At 42.1% G+C, this 15,770-nt stretch overlaps 1 protein-coding gene across 1 annotated transcript; it reads right to left on the bottom strand.

The window, feature by feature from the left end:
• Positions 1-12,527: 12,527 nt before the first annotated feature.
• On the bottom strand, positions 12,528-12,692 carry PIGBOS1 (PIGB opposite strand 1; the record flags this gene model as incomplete). Its single annotated transcript, XM_081093203.1, has 1 exon — positions 12,528-12,692. The coding sequence occupies one exon, from the start codon at positions 12,690-12,692 to the stop codon at positions 12,528-12,530; it is 165 nt and encodes a 54-aa protein (XP_080949329.1).
• Between the last annotated feature and the right edge of the window lie 3,078 nt (positions 12,693-15,770).

Below are 15,770 nucleotides of genomic sequence, written 5' to 3'. Positions count from 1 at the left end.
ATCCAGCTTCTCTTGTCATCTGCTCTATCTCCCTGATCTGCCTCTATTTGCACCACAAATTCCAGCTGTCCCAGACCCACCTGCCCAACCCCATCATCCTACCAGTCTGTGACTACTCACAGTTTGCCTCACAGTACAATTAGCTTCTCAGATATATGTCCAGTTTACAAAATCACATATAGAGTAACCATATGAAATTGCCAGGTATTGAATATATATTCAATCTAATATTTCCAGGCAAATATAACATAGTGATCTCAGAATTAGGGGTAACAGATTTCACACAAGGTGATGGTTTCAAGGGATGTTCCCCAGTTGAGAGAAGGGCCATCAGACTGTTGCTCGTTGAGGATAAGACAGGAAAAGTAGCCCCCGACTGATGTGTAGAGAAACAGCCCTGGGAGAGTCACTGATCAGCTAAAATCTGGGGATGGGGGGCAGGTGGAGGGGCAATGCAGCAACTGTTAATGGCTGATATGATGATATGATACTGGGAGAGTCCCCACTTCAGTGCTCCCCACTTGTGTCTGCTGTTATCAGGAGTTTACCAGGTAGATCAGAAAATGAATAGTGGCCTATGGCCCATATTCAGTCAAGCACTCCATTAGATACCCTCAGGGAGCTTGAAAGACCAACAAGTAAGCAGTTAACTTCAGTGCAGTGAGATAAAATCCCTAATAAGGAAGTTAAATACTGCCACTGGAACACAGACAAATGACACCAAATCAAGACTTCCCAGAGAAAGTGACGTATAAATTTTAAAGTACATCAAAGAGCACTATCAAGCCCCGCCCATGTGGCTCAGTGGTTGAGCACTGACCTATGATCCAGGAGGCCATGGTTAGATTCCAGGACATGTGCCAGGGCTGTGGGCTTTTCAGGGACATGTGGGAGGCAGCCAATCAATGATTCTCTCTCATCACTGATGTTTCTATCTATCTCTCCCTCTCCCTTCCTCTCTGAAATCAATAAAAATATTTTTTTAAAAAGAAGAACACTATCAAGAGAGTGAAAACATGATCCACAGAATGGGAGAAAATATTTGAAAATCATATACCTGATAAGAACATAGTGTCAGACTATATAAAGAGCTCTTACAACTCAACAACAAAGAACATAAACAGCCCAATTTAAAAGTAGGCAAAGGACTTGCGTAGACATTTTTCCAAAGAAAATATAAAAATGGTCAACAACAACAACATGAAAATATGTTCCATGTCATTAGTCATTAGAGAAGTGCACATCAAAACCATTATGCGATACCACTTCACGCCATTGCTAATGGGAATGCAAAATGATGCAGTCACTTTGGAAAACAATTAGGAAATTCTTCAAAAAGTTAAACAGAGAATTACCATATGTCCCAGCAAGTCCATTCGTAGAAATATGCCCAAAAGAATTAAAAACAGGTATTCAAATAAATATTTGCACCTGAATATTCATTGAGGTACTATTTACAGTCACCAAAGATGGAAACAACCTACTGATAAATGGCCATCAGTGGATGAACATGTAAACAAATGGTGGTACAGCCATACAATGGAGTATTATTGCACTATAAGAAGGAGTGAAGTACTGATCCATGCTACAATATAGACAAACCTTGGAAACATTATGCTAAGGAAGCCAGTCACGAAAGGTCACATGCTGTATGATTCCATTTACATGAACTACCCAGAATAGGCAAATCCAGAGAGACAGGAAGCAGATTGTTTGCTAGGGGCTGGGCGAAGGGGGAACATGGAGTGATTGTTACTGCACATAGAGTTTTTTTGGGGGTGACGAAAATGTAATATGTCAAAAGACCACAGAATCCATCCGGGGAGAGCACTGTTCTTCAGCTAAGGACTTATTTATTTTTAATTAGGACTGTGAATATATTTTTGTTTTTAAGCTTACATTCACAAAATTTTTCAAAAATGCTCACTGTGAACGCTGTGAATGTCAAAGTATTTTCTTTTAAGTATTTTATACCTACTTGTAATTTTTAAAAGTCTTGTTTTGTATTTGTTAAACTGAATACAATTTTCAGGTAATGTTTAAACATTACTTTTCATATCTGAAATAAACTTTTTCTTAAAAAAAAAAAAAAAGGATGCAGTAGCCAGTTTGAAGGGGCTCCCACTGGCCAAATTTGGGACAATTTGAAGATCAAAATAAATAGCGATAGTCAGGGCTGGTTTTCTGGTCATGCAATTTGCATGTCACCCAGGGCCCTGCACTCAGAATTCTGGTGCTCTGGAGTTACCATTATAAAATTCTTGATAATTTTACCTTTAAATTTGTGTTTTACATGTGAAATCTGATGGCACAATAAAGCAAGCTGGGGGCTTGGAGTATCTGCTCACACGTGGTTCTGACTCCTGCTGCTGCCCACTCCTCACCCCTGGTGCCCTGGGCCTTGCCCAGCCTTGTCTTCACTGCTTTGCTCCATGGTACTGACTGGATCACCTTGGCTGAGGGAAGCCCACATTCCACCATCACCTTCTACCCCAGCAGGGGCCTGGGCATGATTGCAGGAGGAGTCAGGGTTGGGCACATGCCCCATAGCTCCATCAGGTGGGTAAGAAGGCAGTGCCAAGACACATTCCTGTGCCACTCATGAGGGGCCGCTTTTCACCACCACCCAGGAATCAAGAATGCCCTGGCTGGAGATTGCAATCCCTTGGGGGTTGCCCATTTGTGTTTGGAGTGCTGGGCCCATGAGGAGACTAACTTCCTCATCCCCACCCAGGGCCCTGCATTTTGGTTTTGCACTGGGCCCCACAAGTCATGCGGTCAGCCCTGGTGACAGTAATAGATTATAACACATGGAATACAATGGGAATCTGCAAATCAAACTGACACATCATTTCTGCAGTATTTCTACCAAAATGTAAAACCTGAATCTATCTAATTATGAGGAAGCATTAAAAAAATTCAAATTAAGAAACACTCTACAAAACAGTAGACCAGTATTCTTAAAAAATGTCAATGTCATGAAAGGCAGTGACTGAGGAACGCTCCAGAATAAATGAAACCAAAGGGACATGACAACTAAATTCAAATATGAGCCTGGATTAGTTCCCAGAGCAGAAAAAAATCATCTTTTGCTCTAAAGAACATTAATTGGGTTTGGTAGAATTTGGATAAAATCTAAGATTAGATAATATATCAATCTTAACTTCTTGATCTTGATCATTGTACTGTAACTAGAGGCCCTGTGCATGGATTCATGCACCGGTAGTGTCCCTCCACTTGGCCTGCAGGGATCGGGCTGAAACCGGCTCTCTGACATCCCCCAGGGATCCCAGATTGCGAGAGGGAGCAGGCCAGGCTGAGGGACCCCATGGGTGCACAATCAGGGCTGGGGAGGGACCATGGGAGGGCTCCAGGGCATGTCTAGCCCTTCTTGCCCAGTCCGGATCGGCCCGACCCCAGCAGGAAACTAACCTACTGGTTGGAGCATCCTCCCCATGGTGGTCAGGATGCATCATAGCAACTGGTTGATAGGACAGACACTTAGCATATAAGGCTTTTATTATATAGGACTAGAGGCCTGGTGCATGAATTCATGCACATTGAAGAGAAATTAATTAGAAGAAATATTTTAGAGGCTGCGGAGGGACCGCAGGAGGACCCCAGGGCATGTCCTGACCATCTCACCCAGTCCGGATCAGCTGGTCGGAGCGTCTGGCCTCTGGTGATCAGTGCGCATCATAGTGACTGGTCGAATGGTCAAACGAACGGTCGGACAGTTAGCATATTAGGCTTTTATTATATAGGATTAGGAAAGATAATATTCTTGTTTTTAGAACTTACACATTGAAATATTTAGGAGTAAAGGATATACATCATGTGGGCAACTTATTCTCATGGGTCTAGAAAAACAATAATGTGTGTTTGTATATACATAAATATGAAGAGAAGATTAAATCAAATTTAATAAAATGTTAATATTTCTAGAATTTGTATAGCAGGTATATAAAAATTCCTTTTATTATTTTTGCACCTTTTCTGTAAGTGCAAAATTATTCCAAAATAGTTTTAAACATTTAAAAGTCTCTTCAGAAAATCCCCCAGGATCAAATCTAGTGGCCCTTTGATAATCGATCATTGTCTTGGCTTATTGTCTTGGCTTTCCCCTCTAACTCTTTTTCTCCCCCTATTCTGTACTCCTGATCTTGGGGTTAGAAAGGATTTATAATGAGACTGAAGAAACCACGACCTGAATGTGTTACGTGGAAGGCCCTGATGATATGCCTTCACTGAAGCACTGGTGAAAATACATGAATTGCTGAGGAGGCCACTGATATCTCTGAAAAGCTCAGTGGTAGTTGTCCTTTATGGACTGACATTGACAGAGCTTCCTAGAATCAACTAGAAATAAAAGAATTTCTGAAGGGCAAAGGACAGATGACAGACATAACATTATACTGGGAAGCAAAGGTGGAGTGCAACCAGGGTGTCTTGACCAATAGGGATCTGTGGTGATGGCTAATAGATTTATGGTACCCTTTTAAAGTGTAAAATTACGTGGTTTTTAAAATATATTCAAAAAGTTGTATGCTCACCACTATCTAGCTCTTGAACATTTTTAGCACCCTAAAAAGAAACCCTATATCCATTACCAGTCAACCCCTATACCTTCTTTCCCCTAGTCTTTGGTAGCCACTAATCTATTTTGTCTCTATGTATTTGCCTGTCCTGGACATGCCACACATATAGAATCACTCTTATGCCCAGCTTCTTTCATGTTTTCAAAGTTTATCTATGTTGTACTATGCATCATATTTCATTCCTTGTTAGAGCTGAGTTAATACTCCATTGTATGGGAGACAACCAAGATGGCGACATACGTAAACACCTGTACTTGCTGCCTCTCACAACCACATCAAAACTACAACTAAAAGACAGAACAAATATCATCCAGACCCATGGGAAATCTGGCTGAGTGGAAGTTCTACAACTAGAAGGAAAGAAAAAAGCACACTGAGACTGGTAGGAGGTGTCCAGGTGCGGAGGCGCGCGCAAAACGGGCTGGCAACTGGGTGCGCTGTTGTTCTTTTCAATCTGGAGGGAGATACAAGCTACCGATTGCTCTGAACTCCAGTTCTGGGTGAGACTCTGGGGACCCAGACTCATATGGGGAGAATCTAGACCAGGGGTGGGCAAACTTTTTGACTTGAGGGCCACAATGGGTTCTTAAACTGGACCGGAGGGCCCAGAACAAAAGCATGGATGGAGTGTTTGTGTGAACTAATATAAATTCAAAGTAAACATCATTACATAAAAGGGTACGGTCTTTTTTTTTTTTTAGTTTTATTCATTTCAAACGGGCCGTAGTTTGCCCACGGGCCGTAGTTTGCCCACGGCTGATCTAGACTGTCTGGCATTGGGCCGGAACACGAAGGTGGCTTTCTCTCAGAGGTGCTCACAGCAATCATTGTTCCTGCACAGGGCTTCGGGACACAGAGACCTCTCCAGGGCAGGGCTGACTGGCAGCCATTGCTGTTTGCTCCGCCCTGGTGATTCCCTGAGACCCTACCCCACCCAATTTACAACCCCACCCAAGCTGTGCACAGCAGCTTTTGCATATGAATGGCCTGTCCTTTTGTAACCTAAAACCTAACAAACTGCAGCTGGGTCCAAAGCGTCCTAAAGAAGGCCTAAGGCCCAGCAGCAGCAGCCTGCATTGCTTCACAGCTGGGCCCCATCTTGGCACTTCCAAACCCCAAACAAAGAGGAGAAATCTGCAGATATTTCTGTAGCTCCTGCTGGGTGGCCTCAGGCAGTGGCTGACTTTGCACCTGCTTGGAGATCCAAGAGCCAGTGTACCCAGTGGTTCAATGTGAGACCATACCAGATTACAACTCTTCACATCCACAAGCGACACACTCAAGGGGCAGACTCAGTGAGCACCAAAGCCCCACTGAAGCAAGTCTCCAGCACAACAGTTCTCCCATTGTAGACAGAGTTGGTCTTCACAGCCAATTGCCCTGGAGGTCAATTCCTCCCAGTGATATCAACAGCAATCAAGGCTTAACTACAACAAGACTGTGCACACAGCCCACAAAGGGGTGCACCAAGAGTGTCCACCTCAGCTAATTGGGGAGGCTGAGCCACTGGGCCCTATAGGACACCTAGCACACAAGACCACTCTATCAATACAGAGAAGCAGCCAAAATTCAGAGACAAAGAAACATGTCACAAATGAAATGGAGGAAAGCAAACTACTGGATATAGAGTTCAAAACCACGGTTATAAGGTTACTCAAGAATCTTCAAAACCTCCGAGAAATTTAGTAAGACCCTCAAGGATATGAAAAAGGACCAATCAGAAATTAAGTATACACTGACTGAATTAAAGAATAATATACAGAGATCCAACAGCAGACTCGAGGATCCCAAGAATCAAGTCAAAGATTTGAAATATGAAGAAGCAAAAACACACCTAACTGGAAAAGCAAAAAGAAAAAAGAATCCAAAAATATCAAGATAGTGTAAGGAGCCTCTGGGACAACTTCAAGCGTACCAACATCCGAATTATGGTGGTGCCAGAAGGAGAGGGAGAGCAAGATATTGAAAACCTATTTGAAGAAATGACAGAAAACTTCCCCTACCTGATGAAAGAAATAGACTTACAAGTCCAGGAAGCACAGAGAACCCCAAACAAGAGGAATCCAAACAGGACCACACCAAGATACACCATAATTAAAATGCCAAGAGCAAAAGACAAAGAGAGAATCTTAAAAGCAGCAAGAGAAAAAGTCAGTTACCTACAAGTGAGTACCCATACGACTGTCAGCTGATTACTCAACAGAAACTAGGCAGGCCAGAAGGGAGTGGCAAGAAATATTCAAAGTGATGAAGAGCAAGAACCTACAACCAAGATTACTCTACCCAGCAAAGCTATCATTCAGAATTGAAGGTCAGATAAAGAGCTTCACAGATAAGAAAAAGCTAAAGGAGTTCATCACCACCAAACCAGTATAATATGAAATGCTGAAGGGTATTCTTTAAGAAGAGGAAGAAGAAAAAGGTAAAGATAATAACTATGAACAACAAAGTGACAACAAATACTATCTATCAACAAGTGAATCTAAAAATCAAGTGAATAAAAAATCTGATGAACAGAATAAACTGGTGAACAGAATCAGGGGCATAGAAAGGGAGTAGACTGACAATTGTGGGGTGAAGGGGGTGTGGAGGGTGTGGGAAGAGATTGGACAAAAATTGTACACCTATGGACAAGGTGGGGCGGGGGGGACAGTGTGGGGCGGGGAGGGGGGGGGTAAGGGCATGGGGTGGGGTGGGAACTGGGTGGAGGGGAGCTATGAGGGGGAAAAAGAGGAACAACTGTAATAATCTGAACAATAAAGATTTAAAAAAATATTCCATTGTATGGCTGTACCACAATTTGTTTATCCATTCATCAGCTGATAGACATTTAGATTATGTGTACTTTTTGCCTACTAATGATGATGCTATGCACATTCATGTACAAATTTTTGTGTGGGCATGTTTTTGTTTATCTCAGGTATATACCTGGAAGTAGAAGTGCTAGGTCACATGGGAACATTATGTTTAACTTTTTGAGGGACCACCAAACTGTTTCTTAGCAGCTACAGTTTTACATTCCCACCAGCAGTGTATGAATGAGGGTTTTCATTTCCCCACATCCTCGCCACCACTCACTTTGTCTTTTGATTGTAATCATCCTAATGTATGTGAAGTGATATCTCATTGTGACTTTGATTTGAATGGCTACAGTATCTTTGCTAAAAAAAAAAAAAATCCATTCTCTGGCACTTGATATATGACAACTAAACTGATTAATGCATCCTTTTCAAAAGGAGGATCAAATTCAATTTAACTTGCTGTTACCAGTAGATAGAGGATTATATTAGTTGGCTATAATAGGATTATGTATTCCTACCCATTGTCATGTGATTTGACTGTGAATCCTGTGAGAAGTCTATGTACCTGCCCTTGACTTTGGGCTTGACCTCATGGCATGCTCTAAACCAGGGGTGGGCAAACTTTTTGACTCGAGGGCCACAATGGGTTCTTAAACTGGACCGGAGGGCCGGAACAAAAGCATGGATGGAGTGTTTGTGTGAACTAATATAAATTCAAAGTAAACATCATTACATTAAAGGGTACGGTCTTTTTTTTTTTTTAGTTTTATTCATTTCAAACGGCCAGATCCGGCCCGTGGGCCGTAGTTTGCCCACGGCTGCTCTAAACCAACAGAATGTGAGAAGACATGCTATTTGCCACAAATGAGCAGAAGTTTACAATTCCATGTTTCCTCTCAGTTTCTCTCAATCCTATATTCTGTAATATCCCAGAGTTCTGCTCATTGAGCCTACGTCCCACAATCTTAGACATATATAGCAGAGCCTGCCTACCTGTAGCCAAGCAAAACCAAGCCTGTCAGACAATTGATACCAGTACATTAATTTAAATTTATATGTATTTTTATATGCATTAAAGAAAAAGTCTCAAAAGCCCACTAAACTATTAAGTGTATTGATTAAATCAATGTATGCATGGATAATTTTCATTTTATACATTTTTGTATTATTTGGATGCCAGAAACCAATTCCAGCATGTTCAGCAGGGCTGAATCATCTGGAGTGGCAATGGCATTTCCCCAAACCTGAATAGGATACATTAAATTGATTGTTGGCTGCCAGACAGCTCAGGGCATCTTAATCTACACGTTATTGCCTCCTACTGGCCAAACACCTGAACAGCCATAGGCTAATGTTTCCATTCTGAAAATGCCTCTGTAGAGGAAAACCTGACCCTTTGAAGTGTATATCCCTGCCTCGCCTCAGGACAAGTTGTGTTAATAAAAAGCATGGGTCCTGAGACGAGGAGACCTTAGAACTTAGATCTTAGTTTCCTTTAAATTTGGCTCCTCTGACCCCCAAATGCCTTTCAAAATTATGCTTCGTCTCTGGACTCCTATTTAATCTACGCACAGCCTTCTCCAGATTGCTGAACCCTTCTTAATGCTGGAACAAGATCCCCGGCACTTGGAGTCTTTAATGAACTTACAACTTTTATAATTCTTTCTTCACTTACTGTTTTTTTAAATTACCCATACTATCTATTCAACTTAGATTAAGCTAGAGTGAATTTACTTTTTAAGAAAAAGAAATCAATAATAAAAATGAGTTTATTTTTTAAAAATGAATTCAGTTTTAAAACACTTTGTAAAACCCTAAAGACTCCACACCAAAAAAAACCCCTACTAAATTTAATAAATTAATTCAGCTATGGAGCAGGATACAAAATTAACAACCAAAAATTGATGGCATTTTTATACACCAATAATGAATTCTCAGAAAGAGAAACTAAAAAACCAATCCCATTTACTATTGCAAAAAAGAAAAATTAAGATTCTTAGGAATAAACTTAACCAAGGAGGTAAAAGACCTGTATTCAGAAAACTACAGGATGTTGAAAAAGTGACAGAAGAAGATATAAGTGGAAGAATATACTGTGTTCATGGATTGTTAGAATTAACATCATTAAAATATCCATACTACCCCAAGCAATCTATAGATTCAATGCAATCTCTATTAAAATACCAACAGCATATTTCATAGATCTAGAACAAATACTCCAAAACATTACATGGAAACAAAAAACACCACGAATAACTGCAGAAACCTTGAGAAAGAAAAACAACGTTGGAGGAATCACAATACCAGATATCAAATTATACTACCAAGCCACCGTGATCAAAACAGCCTGGAACAGGCTAGTTATTACCTGTTCAATGGAACAGAACACAGACCCCAGAAATGGACCCAAGCCATTATGCTCCATTAATATTTCACAAAGGAGGCAAGAGCATACCATGGAGTCCAAGATAGTCTCTTCAATAAATGGTGTTGGAAAACTGGACAGATACATGCAAAAAAAATAAAACTAGATTACCAACTTACACCACACACAAGAATAAACTCAAAATGGATAAAAGACTTAAATGTAAGTCATGAAACCATAAAAATCCTAGGAGAAACTATAGGCAGCAAAATCTCAGGCATCTCATAGCAATGTTTGTGGATACATCCCTAGGGCAAAGGAAACTAAGGAGAAAATAAACAAATGGGACATCATCAAACTAAAAAGCTTCTGCACAGCAAAAGAAACCACCTACAAAACAAAAAGGGAGCCCACTGTATGAGAGAACATATTTGGCAATGATACATCTGATAAAGGGTTAATATCCAAAATATTTAAGGAACTCATACAACTTAACAAAAGGAAGACAAACAACCCAATTAAAAAATGGGCAAAGGACCTAAAGAGACACTTCTCCAAAGGGAACATACAGATGGCCAGGGGACATATAAAAAAAACTAGAGGCCCCATGCACAAAATTCACGCATGGGATGGGGGAGGGTGTCCCTCAGCCTGGCCTGCAATCCGGGACCCCTCAGGGGATGTCCAACTGACGGTTTAGGCCATATCCCTATATATGGTTTTATATAGGGTGGCAAATATGACATCTATTTAACCTGCTAAGCAAATTTGCATTAACCTTGGTGGCTAGGGAAGAATTAATTTGTTATGAAGCTATTATTCATATAGCTAAAGGGCGTTTTGAGATTGTTAAGAACGGATATGATTTTTTTGTTTTTTGTTTATGTTTTCTTGTATTTTTTTTTGGATACTACTTTTTAAATATATTTTTATTGATTTTAGAGAAGAAAAGAGAGAAAGATATCAATAATGAGAGAGAATCATACATTGATTGCCTCCTGCACTCCCCCTACTGGGGATCAAGCCCACAACCCGGGCATGTGCCCTTGATCAGGAATCGAACCTGTGACCTCCTGGTTCATAGGTCAATGTTCAACCACTTAGCCATGCTGCCCAGGCTGGCTACTACTTTTAAGTTAATATTCTTAAACTTGTATTTTCAGTGAGAGCTACAAATGTGATCACACATGTACAAAGTGCTTTTAAAAAATCTGATAGTTGAAAGTATTAGATATGTCCCCTTTCTCCCCGCACTGACCCGTTAGAGGCCCCCCACCCACCCCAAGCCTTCACCACCCTATTGTCCATGTCATGCATATATATTGTCTATATATGCATACAAGTTCTTTGATTTATCTCTTCCCACCCACCCACCCTTCCCTCTGAGATTCGACAGTCTGTTCCATACTTCTGTGTCACTGGATCTATTTTGTTCATCAGTCTATTTTGTTAAATTAGATTCCACATATGAGTGAGATATGTGATACTTGTCTTTCTCTGACTGGCTTATTTCACTTAGCATAATACTCTCTAGGTCCCTCCATGCTATCTCAAAGGGTAAAAGATCCCTCTTTTTTACTACTGCATAGTAATCCATAGTGTAAATGTACCACAGCTTTTTTATCCACTCATCTACTGATGGACACTTGGGCTGTTTCCAGATCTTAGTTATTGTAAATTGTGCTGCTATAAACATACGGCTGCATATATTCTTTCTGATTGGTGTTTCGGGTTTCTTAGGATATATTCCTAAAAGTGGGATCACTGGGTCAAATGACAGTTCTGTATTTAATTTTTTGAGGAAACTCTATACTGTTTTCCATAATGGCTGCACCAGTCTGCATTCCTACCAGCAGTGCACTAGGGTTCCCTTTTTTCCACATCCTTGCCAGCACTTGTCATTTTTTGATTTGTTCATGGTAGCCATTTGGACAGGTGTGAGATGGTGCCTCATTGTCGTTTTAATTTGCATTTCTCTGATGATCAGTGACTTGGAGCATACATAATAAAAGCGTAATATGCTAATTAGACTGCACAGCCGACCGACCTTCAGACATCATTCTGGATGTCTTTCCGGATGAAACCACGGTGGTGGGGACTGAGGCAGAGATGATTAGTGGTGATCAGGCAGGCAGGCAAGCAGTTAGGGGCGATCAGGCAAGTAGGCAGAGTGGTTAGGGGCGATCAGGCAGGCAGGCAAGCGGTTAGGAGTCAGTGGTCCCAGATTGCGAGAGGGATGTCCAACTGACGGTTTAGGCCCGATCCCACGCAGGGGTTGTGGGCTTGGTCTCCAGTAGGGAGCCTGCAGGAGACAGCTCATAGATCAATGATTCTCTCTCATTATTAATGTTTCTATCTCTCCCTCTCTCTTCTTCTCTGAAATCAATAAAAACATTTTTTTTTTTAAAAAAAAAAAAAGACATTCTGCCTGCGGTGGATAACTTGATTCACTTCATCTACAAACACTACTGTAAATACCACTCCCAGCTATTTTATAAAATATAGTATTTCTAGGAAATAAAATATCCCTTCCAATATTCATTTTTACTTAAAAAGGAAATTATTTACCTGTCCCAATGAAAAGAAATAAGATGGCAAATAAAAGTACAGTAAACATTAAGATTGACAGTACTAGTTTTAAAAATTATCATCTATGATTTATTTATGTTTAAAATGTACTTCAGAAGTTTTTATGAGACTATTTATAGTCAACATATCATTTCAATGGAACTTTAAGCAATTACAGTTCAACTTGCTGTAGTATTAACTTTTCTTCTTTTCTGATTCCTCTGCCAATTTCAACTTTTCTTTTAATTCCTTCTGATCTCTGGAATACTGTTCAAATACTGGTTGAAAAATATATATCCCTCCAGCAATTCCAAGGATGCCAGCAAAAAGCGCTTGTGGAAGAGTCACTCTCCCAAACATGTTTTTTAACAAATGCCACACGGTACAAAGATGGTTTTGAAAAAAACTCCACTCCACTCAGGAAATCTCTTCAGATCTGTGTACAAAGAAAATGGAAAACAAAGCAATTAGTACAAGATACTTTTTAAAGATTTCAAGTCACTAGTTTGTTCCAGAGTGAAGAGTGTTTCCTCATAATATGTAAATACTACATATTGATTTAACTAAACTAGGAATACATATATTTAGGGAGTATGGAAAATGAGCTTTAGGGGATGGTGTAAAAGCTAAATCCTATTACAGAATGTTCTCAATGGTTAATTTAAAAGGGCAGAAGTGAGACAAGGTTGAGCCATATTCTTTATGCCTTTATAAGGCATACCAGTCCGATCTGGAAGTAGGAGACAGAGTAATGTTACTTTTCATTATTAGCCCATCTTTACTATCATATTTTTGGCAATATGTATTATTAAATGCAATGGTCTTTTAAAACAGGCTAAAAATTGTATGAATTTCCTTTGATGCTTTATTAAGTAGAAGCAGACATCAAATCTAAATCATTTGCCATCCATTTCTGACAAAAATATAACAGAGATTGGATGGTTTTACTTCTAACAGCAGAGGAGGGGAGACTCTAGCACCTCTTGGGAAGGTCACATTCCTTGCTGACATCTTCGTCTCGGGAGAAACGAGGTAGGTGTTTATGAATGAGGAAAGCAGAGTCAAAGTTTTACATATTCCCATTATTATAACAATATTTCATAGCCTCCTAGACCAACCCTGAAGGTCACAAAAATCATTAATGGCAAAAATGATACAAAAAACTAGCTTGCCCTTAATATCACTAAAATGTAATATAAACTAACCTGGGAAAGAAAAACCTGTTTTCTCCTGGACTCTACCATTAACTAGATAAATGACAACGTCACCAATCATACTTTGGATCAATGTCTGCTAAGTGTGAAAAAAAAAAAAAGAAGAAGAAGAAGCCATTTGCTCTTTGGAAAATCGATAATGACCCTTCTGCCACCAGCTGGCTAACTGACCCTGACCAAGTCATTTTACCTTTTGAACCTCATTTTCCATATCCATGCAGCACGCTAAGTCATCTTTACCTTGCCTATTCCGTTCAACAAATAGTTATTGTGTGATCACCCAGACAGTGAAATGCTGCATAAACACGTTTATAATCACCATTACAGGCATACCTCGGAGATATTGCAGATGTGGTTCCAGGCCACCGCAATAAAGGGACTATCACAATAAAGCAAGTCACACAAAGCTTTTGGTGTCCCAGTGCGTGTAAAAAGTTGTATACACTATAATGAAGTCCAGTAAGTGTGCAAAAAAGAAACAAGATACATACCTTAATTAAAAAATACTTTATTGCTAAAAAAAAGAATGCTAACCGTCATCTGACCCTGCAGCGAGTCGTAACCTTTTCGCTGGTGGAGGGTCCTGCTTGGAAGTAGATGGCTGCTGACCGCGCAGGGCGGTGGCTGCTAGAGTCTGGGGCGGTCGGAGCCATTTCTTAAAATGCGTGAGCAGGGAGGTCTGCTGCTGGGACTGCCTCTTCCTTTCGCGAAGGATTTCCCTGTAGCACGCGATGCTGTTGGACAGCATTCTACCCGCAGCAGAACTTCTTGCAAAATTGGAGTCAATGCTCTCAAATCCTGCCGCGGCCTTGTCCACTAAGTTGATGTAATACTCTAAATCCTTCGTTGTCATTTCCACAATCTTCACCGCGTCTTCCCCGGGAGTGGGTTCCATCTCAAGGAGCCACTTCCTCTGCTCATCCACGAGAAGCAGCGCCTCGTCGGCTAAGACACCGGCGGCCCCACCTTGAGCGTGTAGGTTCGGGAACCGGCTTCTCTCCTTGAACCTCTTGAACCAGCCTCTGCTGGCTTCGAACTTCTCCTCCGCGGCCCCGGCCCCCCTGGCGGCCTTCATGGAGTTGAAGAGCGTGAGGGCCTTGCTCTGGATCAGGCTCTGGCTCAAGGGGATGTTGTGGCTGGCCTGGTCCTCCATCCAGACCACGAGGACCTTCTCCATGTCGGCGATCAGGCTGTTGCGCTTCCGGATCATGCGCGTGTTCAGCGGCGTGGCGCTCTCCCGCTCCTTCAGGAACTTCTCCTTGGCGTTCACCACCTGGCTCACGGTTTGGCGCAGGAGCCCCAGCTTCCGGCCGATCTCGGCCTTCGACAGGCCCTCCTCGCTCAGCTTGATCATTTCCAGCTTCTGATTTAAGGTGAGAGACGTGCGACTCTTCCTTTCGCCTGGACACTTAGGGGCCATCGCTGGCTTACCCGCTGGCCCAGTTCCGATGTCGCTGTACGTCAGGGAGGAGGAAGTCGGGCGGGAGGAGAGGGAGCCCGCGCATGCAAAGCCTGGCTGTGGAGCAGCCAGAACACAAACATGTATCTACTAAGCTCGAAGTTCGTGGTCTTCTGTGAGTTTAGTTCTCAGCGCCCCGAAATAATTACAATCGTAACATTGAAGATCACTGATCACAGATCCCCGTAACAAATATAACAACAATGAAAAAGTTTAGACTATTTCGAGTTACCAAAACGTGACACACAGACACAAAGTGAGCAAATGCTGTTAGAAAAATGGCGCTGGTAGACTTCACGGGGTTGCCAGAAACCTTCAAGTTGTAAAAAAACCAAAAAAGCAAAAAAACCCCGCAATATCTGCGAGGCGCAATAAAGCAGAGCGCAACGACACGAAGTATGCCTGTGCGCCTCTCATTACCCTTCAGATGTCTCCCCCGCTCGCTCCTCTCCCAGCCACTGACCCCGCCTCCCGCCTGTCCGCGCAGAGGCGAGGTCCGACCATTATTCCAGCGGGTTCTCGGTCCCCGGCGCACAGGTCACCAAACCCCGGGCGGCAGCAGCCCGGGCGGAAGGACGTGCCTCCGGGAAAGTGTGGGCAGCCCTCGGCCAAATTTAGCCGCCGGGCCCAAACCTGCAGCACCCGGCGGCGAAGCCACGGCCCGGCGGAGTTGGCGCAAGTCGCCCTTTCCCGGCTCCCTCTGCGCCCGCCCGGACGGCAGCTCGCCGAGGCCAAACTTAGTGCGCCCCGAAGCGGCGCGCGCTC

This window comes from Myotis nattereri (genome assembly GCF_964212035.1).
Source record: "Myotis nattereri genome assembly, chromosome: 1".
NCBI lineage: Eukaryota > Metazoa > Chordata > Mammalia > Chiroptera > Vespertilionidae > Myotis > Myotis nattereri.
This window is presented reverse-complemented; position numbering and strand designations above follow the sequence as displayed.